A 14,799-nucleotide genomic window follows, 5' to 3' on the forward strand; every position below is an offset into this window, starting at 1 on the left:
TAAACATGAACTTCAGTTTTATTTCCACTCAAAATCCTCTCCCACTCCACAAATATATGCACAAAAAGAAGGAGGTAGACTTTCTTCTATGTCAATAGTGGGGTCTGTCTGTCTATCCCAGTGGTGTAAAATTTGGAAACAAGGCTTTGGATCCAAAATTAAGAACCTAATTTCTTCAGCTGCATTTTTAAATGTATAGACAAGAGCCATACTCAAAGCTCCAGACCTCAAATTCCCATCTCAGTGGTTCTATATTGAGGAACAGTCATGATGAAAGGCAATGTGGGCAAATTAAGAAGAGGAGAGGAAGAAAGCCAGAGACACATCTATTGGAGATCCTGCTTTGAAAAAATGTATTCATTTTTCCTCATTGCTATAATTCTCTCACTTCCACAAGTCCTGCAGCCCTTGGCAAGATTTGACGCTCTCCTCAGCCCTCACACTGCCTTCCCAAAGCTGAGTAAGCCAGGCGCTGGGCTTTGGGAAAGAGGCATGAGGGCTCTGACAAAGGTCCTAGAGTCCTCCCTGCTCCTTCCCAAAGCCTAGTTAGTGCTTTCCCAACTTTGGCCAGAGCCTCGTGGCTCCTTTCTAAAGCTCAGTGCCTTGCTTAGCCAGCTTTGGGAAGGCAGCGCAAGGACTGAGAGGGGTGGGCATCAAATTTTGGCCTCTCTTTCCCCCCACATGCGCAACAAGGCAGTGTGTGGCCCATAGGTTCCGTGTCAAAGTACACTTGTGGCCCACTTGGTATGAAGAGTTGGACCACCTTGTTCTAGGCTTGCAACCTAAGTCATTCAAATGTGCTGTAGCCCAACACTGTCTGTGTTTACTTGCTTTCAATTTCAATTTGCTCTATTTATAGGCTTCTGATTAAGCGAGCCCCCAAAAACTTACGCCATAGTATGTTTTCTTGTTTTTAAGGTAGCACAAGACTCTTGGATTGTCCTATTTTTGCCACAAGAGACAAACACAGGCACCCCACTGGAAATATAGGAGATGAGGTTATCTCTTGGATAACTAAAGAAACAGCTGTTGCTCTTTCTAAATTCCTGTGTGGGTTAAGAAGCAGCAGGTTCAATTAGGCTCTTATTGCCTATTTGCATCCATCCTACTGAGGATTCTCTCCTCCTTTGAACAAAGAATTGTGGTTGCACATTTGGCATTGTCAGACATTGCGAACCAGGAAATGTGCTCTGTTTTGTGCCTCACCTGCATCTTATCAAGATCCAGCTGCAACTTTGCTGTGGTCACTCTTTTGACCTCCTTAGTGCCTTCCTAGCCAAAGAAGCTTCTGAATGAATGACCTATTTGGTGCCCATTTATGACCTTTGTGAATAGAAGTTGGGGACCATGCAGAGCCATAGCTATATAGGGTGGGGCTAGCCAGGAATTTTGCCCCGGGGGAAGCCGCCAAAGGGGCACCATTGAGGCTCTCAGCCTGTGTGTGTATGCAAATTTGTGTAGAGAGGGATTGCCAAACTGGGTCTTTGACCCAGGTGAAATAAATCCTAGTTTCGTCCCTGGGTTTAGGCAGGCTTCCCTCTTTCTATGTTTGTGCACTAAACACACAGATTGGCTCCGTTCCAGCACATTATTAGGTAAAAATCAGAATCAGTTTAGAGTTTAACAAAGTTGTGTTGTACTGTTGTACTGTTTTATTGTTGTTAGCCACCCTGAGCCTGGCGTCGGCTGGGGAGGGCGGGATATAAATAAAATTTTTTTTTTAATTATTATTATTATTATTATTATTATTATTATTATTATTATTATTATTATTATTCTCTGAAGTGTAACAAAGAAGAGTCTTGTGGCACCTTAAAGACTAACACATTTATCATGGCATAGTTTTTTTGTGGACTATAGTCTACTTCATCAGATGCATGAAGTGTATGATTTGGTGGGAAACCAGGAGTCAAATTCCCCACTCAGCCATGAAAATTGGGGAATGAAATTGGGTCAATCACTGCATCTCAGCCTAACCTTTTGTGTTGTGAGGCTCAATGGACAGGGGGAGAAGTGTGAAAAACACCTTGAGTTCCTTGGAGAGAAAAAAACTGAGATATAGATATAATATAATAAGTTTGCAGACATTTTGTATTTGCATGCACGCACATCCACACACAAAAGCCCCACCAGCATAGCCTGGAGCTGATGGGAAATGTAGTCCAAAAACATCCGGAGGTTACCAGGTTGACGAAAGCTGGATTGCGTCCTAATAAATTTGCATTTAAGAGGCATAAAGAATCTATATTCCTTATGCTGCAACAGAATAACATGGCTATCCCTCTGGAAGTTCTGAAGCAATAACAGGGATTAGGCAAGAGGTCTGTGTTTCTGGCACTGGAGCAGGGTGTGTGGGATGAAGAGAGGCCTCCAAATGACAGGGCAGCCGAGGAGGGGCGGCCATGTTTCAATAAGGGCAAGCAATTGGGAGAGAATGTGTTCCCTGTTATTGCTTCAGAAGCTTTCAAAAGCCATTATTTAGGGCTCTACTCTCTGTTGCTGTGGGATGTTGTTCCCCATTCCTCCATTCCACCTTCTTATGTATCTTATAAATCTCAGCTTGCCTTCTGTCTTTCTAACTTGTTGACAGGTGGTGGTGATGGGGGGGGGAGAGAAGATTCTGGGTGCACTGAAATAATGTTGCTGAGCCCAACCTGTTTCAAAAAAGCATCTTCAGGGACGCAGATGTGTTTAATAATACATTTTCCAACCCCCAACCTTTTTGCATCTGTAGGCATGATAAATTTGTGCTCTTGGCGCCTAACTTTGGCTTGCTGCTTTCTTTTGTAATTTCTACTCATTCTTTCAGGCTGCTAAATGAGGATGAAGGAAATCAAAAGGCTCACTTTACATTCACGCTGTCCTTCCTTCTCCTCTGTCATTTATGTGGCCAAACAACATAACACCACCCTGATCCACACCCCTGCTAACAATCCTCTGGAGCCTCTTCCTTATCTTTGCTGCTACAGTAACACTTGCCTCTCCTGTGCCAGGAACTCATCACCTTCACTTATAAACTGATACCATCTTCCACAATATTTCTACCCCTCTATTCAATGACCCTCATCCATCTCCCTAACTTCTTTGCTATCCCCCCAGTAAAAAAGGTAAAGGTAAATGACCCTGGAAGTCAAAGGTGACTATGGGGTTGCATCACTCATCTTGCTTTTCAGGCCAAGGGAGCTGGCATTAGTCCCCAGACAGCTTTCCGGGTCATGTGGCCAGCATGACTATACCACTTCTGGTGCAACGGAACACTGTGACAAGTGCCAGAGTGCATGGAAATGTCGTTTACCTTCCTGCCTTAGTGCTACCTATTTATCTACTTGCGCTGGTGTGCTTTTGAACTGCTAGGCTGGCAGAAGCTGGGATGGAGCAATGGGAGCTAACCACCATCACACGGATTCGAACCGCCAACCTTCTGATCGGCAAGCCCAAGAGGCTCAGTTGTTTAGACCATAGCGCCACCCACGTCCCCTTTTACCCCAGTATCTCATGATGAGAGACTCACTCTGCTGTCCTCACCTGAACTGCCACCTGATCTTTATCCTATTATCTGCTGCCTCTTCCAGAGTATCACCCACCCACATCACCCAACTGTTTCTCTTCTCTGACTCTTTCCCTACCTTGTTCATCCTTGTCACTGTTTCTTCAACACCCCTTTCCCCAAAAGCCTTACCCATCCTCATCATCTCACTGCCAGCTGAGCTTCTTTCCCATTGCATCTTAATTCACTCCTGCTGTCTTGATTTTCTCTCTTCCAATCAGTCTTGAACCCACTCCAATCTGGTTTACCCTCTGCACACTACTGAAGTTGTCCTTGCTAACCAGAGACCATCTCTTCACTGCCATTTCTAAAGGACCACTGAAATTACCACAGTTTTGGTGGCTCACTGCATGCAGTAACAACCTTACTAGCCAGCAGTGAGCTTGTGTTTATTACAGTGGTGCCTCTTTTTGTCTTGCGATGTTTTTCGTCTTGCGAAGCACAGTCCGTCGCAACTGCGCCTCTTCAAGCGGCTTTAAAAAAAAGCGCAAGACGTTTTCGTCTTGTGAAGCAAGCCCATAGGGAAATTCGTCTAGCAAAGCAACGCAAAAACGGAAAACCCTTTCGTCTAGCGAGTTTTTCGTCTTGTGAGGCATTTGTCTTGCGGGGCACCACTGTATCTAATGCTAAAAAGAAGAGCAGTGCATCCTATACATGTCTACTAAAGATAAATACCATTGAATTAAGTGGACCTTATTCTCAGGTAAGTGGATATACTGATTGCAGCCTGGTATCATATATCCGTTTACCTGAGATTAAGCCACACAGAACTCAACAGGACTTACCTTGGAGTAGTCTTGCTTCAAAGCTCTACAACATAACTTGAACTGTTGAAACTTTTTGATCCTATCCTGTCCCATTTAACTCAATGGGGCTCACTTTTGAGGTGACATGCATAGGATTGCACTCTTAAACTAGTAGCCTTGTCATGATTTAGATGAAGATGCGAGATGCAGAAATGTGCTTGGTGGCAGTTGTTTTTATTACCTGCATATATGGAAATCCAGTTGTGCAAGATGGGAATATCTAAAGCATCTGAAAACCCATACAGTTTTAAGCAAGAGGGCACATTTTGCAATACTTGCTGCCTCACCCAGCTGGAAAGAACCATGAAACCACAAGAATATACTCTGTAAATGCAGTGGCGCTTTTATAGAGATTTTGTCTTGCCTTAAATGATTGAACTACCAAGAATTCTTTACCCTAATTGATAGCATCCAGCTGATCTAGTCATAAGAGAAGCACTGCTTCCTTTATATTGTCAGATAGCTGTACTAGGGTGAATCTGTCATTTTGGGGTTTTCTCATTCTCTCATTTTTTCCATTCTTAAGTTCAATTCTCCACACTTCACATCAGTTTCTGGGTTGTTCTTTCTTTCCTTCTTTCTTTCTTTCTTTCTTTCTTTCTTTCTTTCTTTCTTTCATGACAATTCATCAGCATTTTTGCAAAAATGTCTCCCAATATTTGGGCAAAGCAAATTTGCCTGCTAATTTACATATTACTGCATGTTACTTTCACTGTTATACATTTTTATGCATACCTTGCCACACAGCAAGCATTTTTTAACACATTAGTTGGCTTGCAAACTGCAGTGCAGAATTTGGAAAAGTGAAAATGCTGAAGGATGGCTGGGCTTCGATTTACATATTGTTTCAGAAAGCCTAATCTGACTTGGCTCAACATCTATTCACCCAGGCTGGGACTATTGCACAATGAAGTAGCTCAGACTGGGAGTTTATATAGGAGCCGTAGACTCCATCCCTCCCCAGTTCTCAGTCAGGCCCTGATCCAGGCAGGTGTTTCTGTGCACTTCCACCTCCTCACATGAAGCTAGCCTTGCATTTTAGCAGTGGCTCTGAAACTTCTGCCTGGCTCACTGTCTTGCTCCTGTGGCCCTGAGGTGGATAAAGGAGGGCATGAGAGACAGCCAGGAATCTTAGCAGCTCATATAGGAACTTCCAGTCCTGCGGCAGGGATCACGAAAGTGCAGGAGTTCTGTTTGGCAGGGAATCCTCCTCCTGCTCCTCCACTGAGGAGATCTCAGGTCAGAGGTCTAGGCGAGGTTGAACCCAGACACTCAGTCGAAATGAAACTGTTCCAAATGAACTACAAGATAGTACCTGAACTGCTGAAGGACTGCCGCTTTCCATCTGAACCAACCCAAACCTTGCAATCACCATCTGAGCACCTTTATTTGTGTGCCTCCTGTGTGAAAGGTCCAGAGGATGGCAACACGAGAAGGGCCTTTTCTGTGGTGGCTCCCCATTTCTGGAATGCTCTTCCCAGGGAGGCCTTCATTACATATCTCTAGCTGCCAGGCGAAAATGTTTCTCTTCAGCCAGGCGTTTGGTTGGTTAGCATTCCATGGCCTTTTAAATGTGTTTGTGGGAATGGAGGCATTGGTTTGTTTTCGTTTTGTATTCTGTAATCTCATCTTGTATTCTCATGTTGTGAACTACCCTGTGATCTTCTGATGAAGGGTGACAAACCAATGAACTAACTAACTAACTAACTAACTAACTAACTAACTAACTAACTAACCAAACAAACAAACCATCACTGCTTCTATGAGGAGACTGAAATTATGCACTGTTGTCACAATTCTGCTGCTGTGAGTGCTGGAAGGAAGACCGCTCCCTGCTATAAGGCCCATTTCCACCTGGTCTAGGAGGCGGAGCCCAGACTCACCTTAAACAGCTAAAAGAGGCTCCCGGGAGGCCGCTGGGACATTGCTGGAACAACTCTTGTGTTGGAGCAACTGGCAAAGATGTTTTAAAATGTTTTAAATGGTTCTAATTTTGGTTCCTCTGGTTTGTTTTTGTCAGGTTGGTGTTGGTTAAATGCTTAGTTGGCTGCAAGAGCTCCCATCACTCAAGTGGAAGCTGTGTTCGGCTTCCAAAAAACTTTCATGAACCGAAACATTTACTTCTGGGTTTGTGGCTTTCAGGAGCCGATTTGTTGGGCAACTAAGCCATTCAAGAACCAAGGGACGACTGTATTGATTTATTGGTTTGTTTGTTGCTTTTATATAATATTTCATTTTTTTATGTTTGATGTTTTGTTGTGTTTTTATATATCTTAAGAGTGGTAGTCTCGTAATCTGGTGAACTGGGTTCGCGTCCCTGCTCCTCCACATGCAGCTGCTGGGTGACCTTGGGCCAGTCACACTTCTCTGAAGTCTCTCAGCCTCACTCACCTCACAGAGTGTTTGTTGTGGGGGAAGAAGGGAAAGGAGATTGTTAGCTGCTTTGAGACTCCTTAGGGTAGTGATAAAGCAGGATATCAAATCCAAACTCCTCTTCTTCCCAGAGTGGCTGGGGAAACCCAGCCAGATGGGTGGGATATAAATTTGTAAAAAAATTATTATGTTCTTGTATTTTAAAAAAATTCTCTAAGTTGGTACCTTTCAGAAGGGAGACCAATTCAGCATCAACCACAATGTTGGCTCATCATGCCAGTGAAGTTTACAATAGTTCAGTATGATGTCTGAATTAGCAAATTGTTCATGAAATCAGAATTAGAAACTGAGGGGGTTTGAAGTCTGAAAGGGTTTTGCAAACTATCGTTTGAGTTTGTCAGGATGACAAGTGAACTGACAGCCATTGCTCTGCCTCCTAGAGAAGGGGCCATACCTCAGTGGTAAACATCTCTGTTGCATGCAAAGGTTCCTAGAATCAATCCCTGACACTTTCAGGTAGGGCTAGAAAGGCCCCTGTCTATAACTTTGCACAGCCATTCAGCCAGCTGCCGGCTAGATGGACCAATTGACTCGGTAAAGGACAATTTCCTATGTTCCTTCACAGATATCAAGACAGAATACACTGCTTCAACGAGCACTTAGAATATGAAAGCAGACAAGTAGTTTTAAGCCATGACTGTCTAAGGAAGCTCAAACCACAATTTGATGTTCTTACTTGACTAGTTAAGATAGAACTTTAGGCTATTGATAAAAAAGATGCTAAACAGTAGTATTTATTTTGGGTACATCCACCACACATGAAATAAATGCCTTGTTGAAGCCTTAGTTAGGTACACTTTTCTAGCTATGTCCCTATGTTGTCCTTTATTAGAGATGTAATTAACTTGGATGAGAAACATTCTTTGTCTCGATTGTTGGGAAGATCAGATGCAATAATACTCCCACAGGTGAAAACTGAATTAATAGCTACATCTGATAGCTAAAGCTTACTTTGTAGTTTTTCAAAGGCTATGTTCACATGTCGAAGTTCACCATAATTACTTCCCACATAGTATGTCTGCACATCACATATGCACTTCTAAGTAGAAAAACAAAATCATTTTTACCCCTGGTTCATAAAAAGGTTCCCTGAAGTTATATATCCACTTTTCCCTTTTCATGTGTACAACAATGAGGTTAATGTCAGTTGAAGAACCTATTATTCCTGAATTAATTTTGCCATAACAATTCTTAGAATTAATATAGTGCTTTAGTATGATCAAAGAATTTCCCACATATTACTCAAACGAAGAAGTCAACCCTGTGATTCAACTGGCATTATTGTCCCCATAATATAGAATGGAAATTGAGGTTGAGAGATAGTGGCTTGTAAGGCCACCTAGGACTGAGCTAGATTGGTAAAGAAAAAGTGTTTTATATGTGTTGTATATGCAATATAACACTGTGATACCAGATGGTGCTGTGGAGTCCCAACTTTCCCAACCAGTGCGTTCCCCCCGCACTCCTCTTCCTCCACCAGTGCCTATACAGTGGTACCCCGCAAGACGAACGCCTCGCGAGACGAAAAACTCGCAAAACGAAAGGTTTTTTCGTTTTCGAGTTGCCTCGCAAGACGAATTTCCCTATGGGCTTGCTTCGCAAGACGAAGCTTGCCCCGGGGACAGCGGGTCTTCTCTTTTGAAGCAAGGGGCTGCAGGGAGATCGCTATCTCCCCGCAGCCCCTTGCTTCAAAAGAGGTCCAGGGGCAGCGGGAAGCTAAGCGCTTCTTCCCTGCTGCCCCCCGACGTCTTTTGCAGCAAGGGGCTGCAGGGAGATCGCTATCTCCCCGCAGCCCCTTGCTTCAAAAGAGGTCCAGGGGCAGCGGGAAGCTAAGCGCTTCTTCCCTGCTGCCCCCCGACGTCTTTTGCAGCAAGGGGCTGCAGGGAGATCGCGAAGCCTGGGAGCGCTGATGTCAGCGCGCGCAGGCTTCGGGATGGCGGCAACCCTCCGCCAGCAGCGGCAGCGCTGCCGCTGCTGGCGGAGAGGTCCGCGAAGCCTGGGAGCGCTGATGTCAGCGCGCACAGGCTTCGGGATGGTGGCAACCCTCCGCCAGCAGCGGCAGCGCTGCCGCTGCTGGCGGAGAGGTCCGCGAAGCCTGGGAGCGCTGATGTCAGCGCGCGCAGGCTTCGGCATGCCGGCAACCCTCCGCCAGCAGCGGCAGCGCTGCCGCTGCTGGCGGAGAGGTCCGCGAAGCCTGGGAGCGCTGATGTCAGCGCGCGCAGGCTTCGGCATGCCGGCAACCCTCCGCCAGCAGCGGCAGCGCTGCCGCTGCTGGCGGAGAGGTCCGCGAAGCCTTGGCCGGACAGCTTTTGAAGGCAGGCGGGGGGGGAGCAAAGACTTTCGCCCCCGCCAGCCTTCAGAAGAGGAAGGCTGGCGGGGGGCAAAAGTCTTTGTCCCCCCTGCCTGCCTTCCCAGGGGCTTTTAAATCGCCCCGGACAGCGGAGAAGTCCTCCGCTGTCCGGGGCGATTTTAAAATGCCGCCCGCCAGCATTTTAAGATCGCCCCGGACAGCGGAGAAGTCCTCCACTGTCCCGGGGTTTTTTAAAATGCTGGGGGTGACTTCTTCTGTAATGTGCATCCTAGTATTGAAGGTGGATATTTTGTAACTGAGCTTCATATTCCAAGTCAAGGAATTACAAACATTGCTGACATCACTAATTTGTGGAAATAAGCCGGACTGATTTCCAACGAAAGATGTATAGGCTGCGATCTTAAGCAGCGGGAGGTGCCATTAGAGAAAGCACGCCTCATGTTACGAGCGGTTTTGGGTTGAGAACAGACCTCTGGGTTGAATTAAGTTCATAACTGGAGGTACCACTGTATAGATTATTTTTTGAGAAAACCACTTAAACGTTCAGAAATACTAATTTCACCCATAAAATGGCATTAGCAAAGTTATGTAAAACTTTGGTTAACATTATTGCTCAAGCATGCTCAGTATTTTGGAATAACAAGAAGCCATAGTAAAAGAATGAAAATACTTACAATAATCTTCTCGGCGGACATTCCACATCCGTATGATTCTTACTGTGAGCAGATAGCATGGTGATTCTGTACTCTGCAGCACAAGACAAAATATACAAATGAACCTTTCAAGTGTTGAATGTACTGCTTGTGATTCATAAGCTTTCTGGGCATACAATGCCCATCTCAAAGAAAGTGAACGTTATGAGGTTCCAAATTTCTCTCCATTTCTGTCAAGGAATTGGAGGCTGCAGGGGAAACCACGAGGGAGCGAGACAAATATAGAGAGCCCAAGCCAGCATTCAGCAGTGTCTCTTCCTTGTCAGAAGGGGAAACTGGCAGGGGGGAGCCTAAAGCAGGACCCAGCCATTCACAGGGCAAAATGAAAGGGAAACGTCATTTCCGAGATTGGGCTTGTTGGCAGCGTCATAGACGAAAGTCAGATGACTCATCTGGATAGCTGAGTATGGATGTATGTGTTTGATCTCTCGTAAACGGCTTTGAAGCTGAACAATAAATCTTGTGAAGAGATGGTGCGAAGCCCGGAGTGTTGCTTTACTAGCTTATCAGCACCCTCACCCCTCACAATTTCAGATTAAAATCCACACTAGAGAAGAATTCCTAGTTTACCCTTCTATCCATGCACCCAACAGACCCCACATTGCCCTTCCTTTTCCTGTGTAAACCATACTTATTCACAGTGGTATCAACAGCAGTGGCAACAATGTCTGTGGAGAGAGGGGAAGAAGCAAGGTCTCACTCCCATCTCTGGTCACCACTTCGAAATAGTACACTGAGTAGACCTTAAGAGCCTTTTAAAACTATTTCCAAATGGATCACAGAGTGCATGTGCTGAAAATCAACAACCGCAGGTTCAATTTGTAATTTATGAGTATTTGTATGAGTATTCTATGTGTACCACTTTCCAGGCCCAAATCTTCCTATAGTTCCTAAACAAGAATAATTGCATAAACATATAACAGAGCAGTAGAAAATCTACATGCCAGATAAAATGAAAGACACTAAAAGGTCTGGGAAAATAAAAACAAATTCTTAACTTGGTGCCAAAAGGATATCAGACTCAGTGATTTTCCCTAGGAAGAGCATTCCAAAATTGGTAGTGCCACAACCAAGAAGGCCCAGTCATGGATTGCTGTGACCAACTGCCAATTGTCACCTTAAAATTTCTATATGAACTGAAAAAATTCATTGTTCCTTGTTCCTGAGGTAGATTGTTATTCCCTCCTTGTTCCTGATATAAATCCTCTCTCACCCCTTTCTCCGCTGGCAAGGGGGAAGAACCATTTTGTGATTCGCCTCAGGTGCCAAAATGTCTTGGACTCGATAGATAGCAAAAATGAAGAATGTGGAGAAAAACATTTGGAGATGGTTTGTTGTTTTTCTGCCTAAGTGTTCAATATTTGGTCAGAATTGCCACACACCCCCAGTACAGTTGCAGCACTCCAAGCACCATGGGGACAGAGATGGAACAGAGGAGGAAAAGAAAGAAACCTCCCCCCTCTCTTCTGCTGCCACCAAAGCAGATGTCACCAGGTAAAGGAGGTGGAAGAGTCAGGAGACTTCTTCTGTAATGTGCATCCTAGTATTGAAGGTGGATATTTTGTAACTGAGCTTCATATTCCAAGTCAAGGAATTACAAACATTGCTGACATCACTAATTTGTGGAAATAAGCCGGACTGATTTCCAACGAAAGATGTATAGGCTGCGATCTTAAGCAGCCAGAAACTCCAGGAAGCAAATGAAACCTGTTTCCAAACAGATGCATTATGAAACCATTTAAAAAGAAAAGAAAATAATCAAGGTGTGAATGCTCAGGGAATTTGGCCAGTAAAATTACTCCACACTTCCAGCTGCAGAGGCCTTGCAAGTAGTGTGCTCAAATACCTCAAAATAAAAACAAACCCTCAATTAAGTCACACTCTTTTGTGTTCTTCTCCATGCAACAGTACCTTGCATTCAGCATCCTGTTGGACAGTATTCTGGTGCATCCACTGAACAGCTACAGTTCCCGAGGTTTTTGTTTTGCTATTTAGAATCTGTCCAAAAAGAAGAGAAAGAACAATGTTGGGTGGGAGGGGTGATAAAGTTTTCCTCCATTTCTCATAATTCCCATTCTTAAAGGGTGTTTATTACAAATACCCAGTGCTTTTTTCGGGGGGGGGGGTACGCATACGCCTAAACATTTTGTGAATCCAAGTTTGGCCTCATTGAGGGGCAGTATTTCAATATGAGTAGGAAAAGGAGAACACCCCAAAACATATATTTTTTAGGGAAAAAGGCACTGCAAATACCCATCTATTATGCAATGGTGTGAGGGCCCCGCTGTGCCTGCTATATTTGAACACCTTCCTTATAAATGTCAGCTTTGCGTGGATACCTATCTGGCATTTGGAGGACTTATATCAATTCATATGTTTAAATTAAGGTGAATGTATTGGCGGTCACTGTATTTTTAGGGTGAGCTGATAGATTCCCCCCTTCCCATTCTTCTCTCTCTCTTTCTTTGTTACATTTGCATTTTTTTAAAAAAATACTTAGGGTGGCTACATATTCATCACTAAATAGATAGCAAAAAAGGATACAGAGTTGCATAAAATGTAGACATATTAACGCAATTTTAGAAACTGTGGCTATAATTTAAATAGAAATACAACACTGTCTATGTGCTAGTGGTTAGTGAGCAACTTTAGCTCCCCTGTTCTACCTTCTCAGGGTTATTTATCTTTAAAATGGACTTGGACTCAGCCACCCTTCAAATAGAGGACTGTCTATCTGAAGTATCTGTCTATCTGTCTATCTGTGTATCTGAAGAAGTGTGCATGCACACGAAAGCTCATACCAAGAACTAACTTAGTTGGTCTTTAAGGTGCTACTGGAAGGAATTTTTTTATTTTGACTATGGCAGACCAACACGGCTACCTATCTGTAACTGTCCTCTGTAAAGCAGGTCAAATTGCCACCCTGTGTTTACTGAATCACAGAAGTCTCTGTGATGGAGAGTACAAGTGACTGCTTCTCCCAAGATCACATCAGTTGACTCATGAAAAACATTTGACCCCATTAGAAAACAAGCAGCCAGACATATGCCTAAAGAACCCTATTGACAAGGTTCAGCCAACTGCCATTATAAGATTCTTCAGAGACAAAGAAATAAAATAACGTATTTTTCCATCTATAAGACAGCCCTGTGTATAAGACGCCCCCTATTTTTGGGGACTCAGATTCAAGAAAATGGGGGTAAGAGATGCATCCATGTATAAGACGCCCCCTAATTTTTTACATTATTTTTAAAGCAAAAAACCTAGTCTTATACATGGAAAAAATACAGTAATAATAATTCTGCAGTTATGCGTCAGTTGTATATTCAGTAATCTGGATGTTAAGTCTCAATGAACCCAATGAGGATTGCATTCTATATTACAATGTTTAAAATGTGGCTTCTTTCCCCACCAGATCTGAAAACAATAATTTCACTTAACATGCATGAGACAACAAAAAAATCTTAGCCTGTCCCTTAAAAGCCAACAAGTTAGGTACCAGATCAACTTCCTAAGGGATGGAAACTGAATAATCAAAACACTAGTAATGAAAAAGCCCAACCTTGTTGTCTCCTGCTTAATTTCAGATGCTAATGGCATTCTGAGAGGGTGACCCTGAAGATATGTGCCTTGCTTGTTTTACTTGTTTCACCTCGCGGTATAAAGAGCACAGTATTACATTTGAGTTTTGCATTTGCAAAAGCTCTCCTTTACACTCTGCCCTTTTTGTACCTCTCAGGCCACAGTTACTAATAATGTGGAAATAGCCAGTCTATTAATGAAAGACTGCCCCCCTGCAAAGGCTTGTGTGATATGGAAGAAGCACCGGCTTTGTATCAACAATCCAGATAAGAAAAAAAGGAAATAGCATGCATACATGTAAGTGCAGCACATTCAGAGCCCCTATAGCAGCCACTTGGTTTTATTATGCCTACCTGAGGGAAAACAGCAGGCGATCCCATTGTAGAAACCACTGGATTCCTGCCACATGCTATTAAGAGTACTTCTGGTATGTAGCTGTGAAAGATATTTACAGACCTCGGAATGGGTAAAAGCTGTACAGCAGGTGCTATAAACACTGAGTCAGAGCCCCACCTCTTTTGGGATTTCAGAAGCAGAAAGAATCCCCACCCACTTAGCTTGCACCGTGCACAAGTCTGTTGCAAGAAAGGGGTGTATGTGTGTGTGTGGTGTTAGCAGACCTAGAACAAGGGAAACCCATGTTCCATAGATTCCACAACTGCAGGTCACTGGTTTTTGCTCATGAACAAGTATTTTAAGAATGGCATTCATTGGTGGCACCATGTTAAGGGCCCCCGAAGTCTGGTTGTTCTTGTTGTTAATTAAATTTTATTCCACCATATACCCACAGGTCTGAGGGCGGTTACAACATAAAATCACAAACTACATAATAAAAACAAAACAACCCAATAACTTATGCATTACCAAGGAAGAGTAAACATAGAGGACACAGATTTGCATTTTCTAATTTTTCTGCATAGTGGTAAAGGTAGAAATAATTGCTCTAATCTGAATAGAGCTAAAATACATCTCATGGACTGCAAGAAGATCAAACCTCTCCATTCTTAAGGAAATCAGCCCTGAGTGCTCACTGGAAGGACAGATTGTGAAGCTGAGGCTCCAATACTTTGGCTACCTCATGAGAAGAGAAGACTCCCTGGAAAAGACCCTGATGTTGGGAAAGATGGAGGGCACAAGGAGAAGGGAATGACAGAGGACAAGATGGTTGGACAGTTTTCTCGAAGCTACCAGCATGAGTTTGACCAAACTGCGGGAGGCAGTGGAAGACAGAAGTGCCTGGCCTGCTCTGGTCCATGGGGTCACGAAGAGTCGGACACGACTAAACGACTAAACAACAATTTTGTGGTGCTTGCTCTCCCTTCTTAAGGTTCTTGATCTATAAACAGGACTTGGGTAGACTAGCCTGCCAAATAGAGGACTCCTTCAAAGGAAGGGCTCTCCATTGCT

General features: G+C 43.8%; 1 protein-coding gene across 2 annotated transcripts in view; it reads right to left on the reverse strand.

Annotated features, from left to right (window-relative positions):
• LOC308594776 (cytosolic phospholipase A2 epsilon-like) overlaps positions 1–13,899 on the reverse strand; it is a 42,830-nt gene extending 28,931 nt beyond the window's left edge. Inside the window, exons 1-3 of one of the 2 annotated variants that reach the window (XM_081208239.1) lie at positions 13,746–13,899; positions 11,722–11,808; positions 9,772–9,844 (exon numbers count right to left, since the gene is read on the reverse strand). In XM_081208239.1, coding sequence (XP_081064365.1) covers positions 9,772–9,844; positions 11,722–11,808; positions 13,746–13,772 — 187 coding nt within the window. In that variant the 5' untranslated portion in view covers positions 13,773–13,899. Of the gene's footprint in view, positions 1–6,236; positions 8,173–9,771; positions 9,845–11,721; positions 11,809–13,745 lie in introns of those variants that run through there. The other variant, XM_081208240.1, reaches the window with a different exon arrangement.
• Positions 13,900–14,799: the final 900 nt, after the last annotated feature.

This window comes from Podarcis bocagei, assembly GCF_964188305.1.
Source record: "Podarcis bocagei genome assembly, chromosome: 1".
NCBI classification, from domain to species: domain Eukaryota; kingdom Metazoa; phylum Chordata; class Lepidosauria; order Squamata; family Lacertidae; genus Podarcis; species Podarcis bocagei.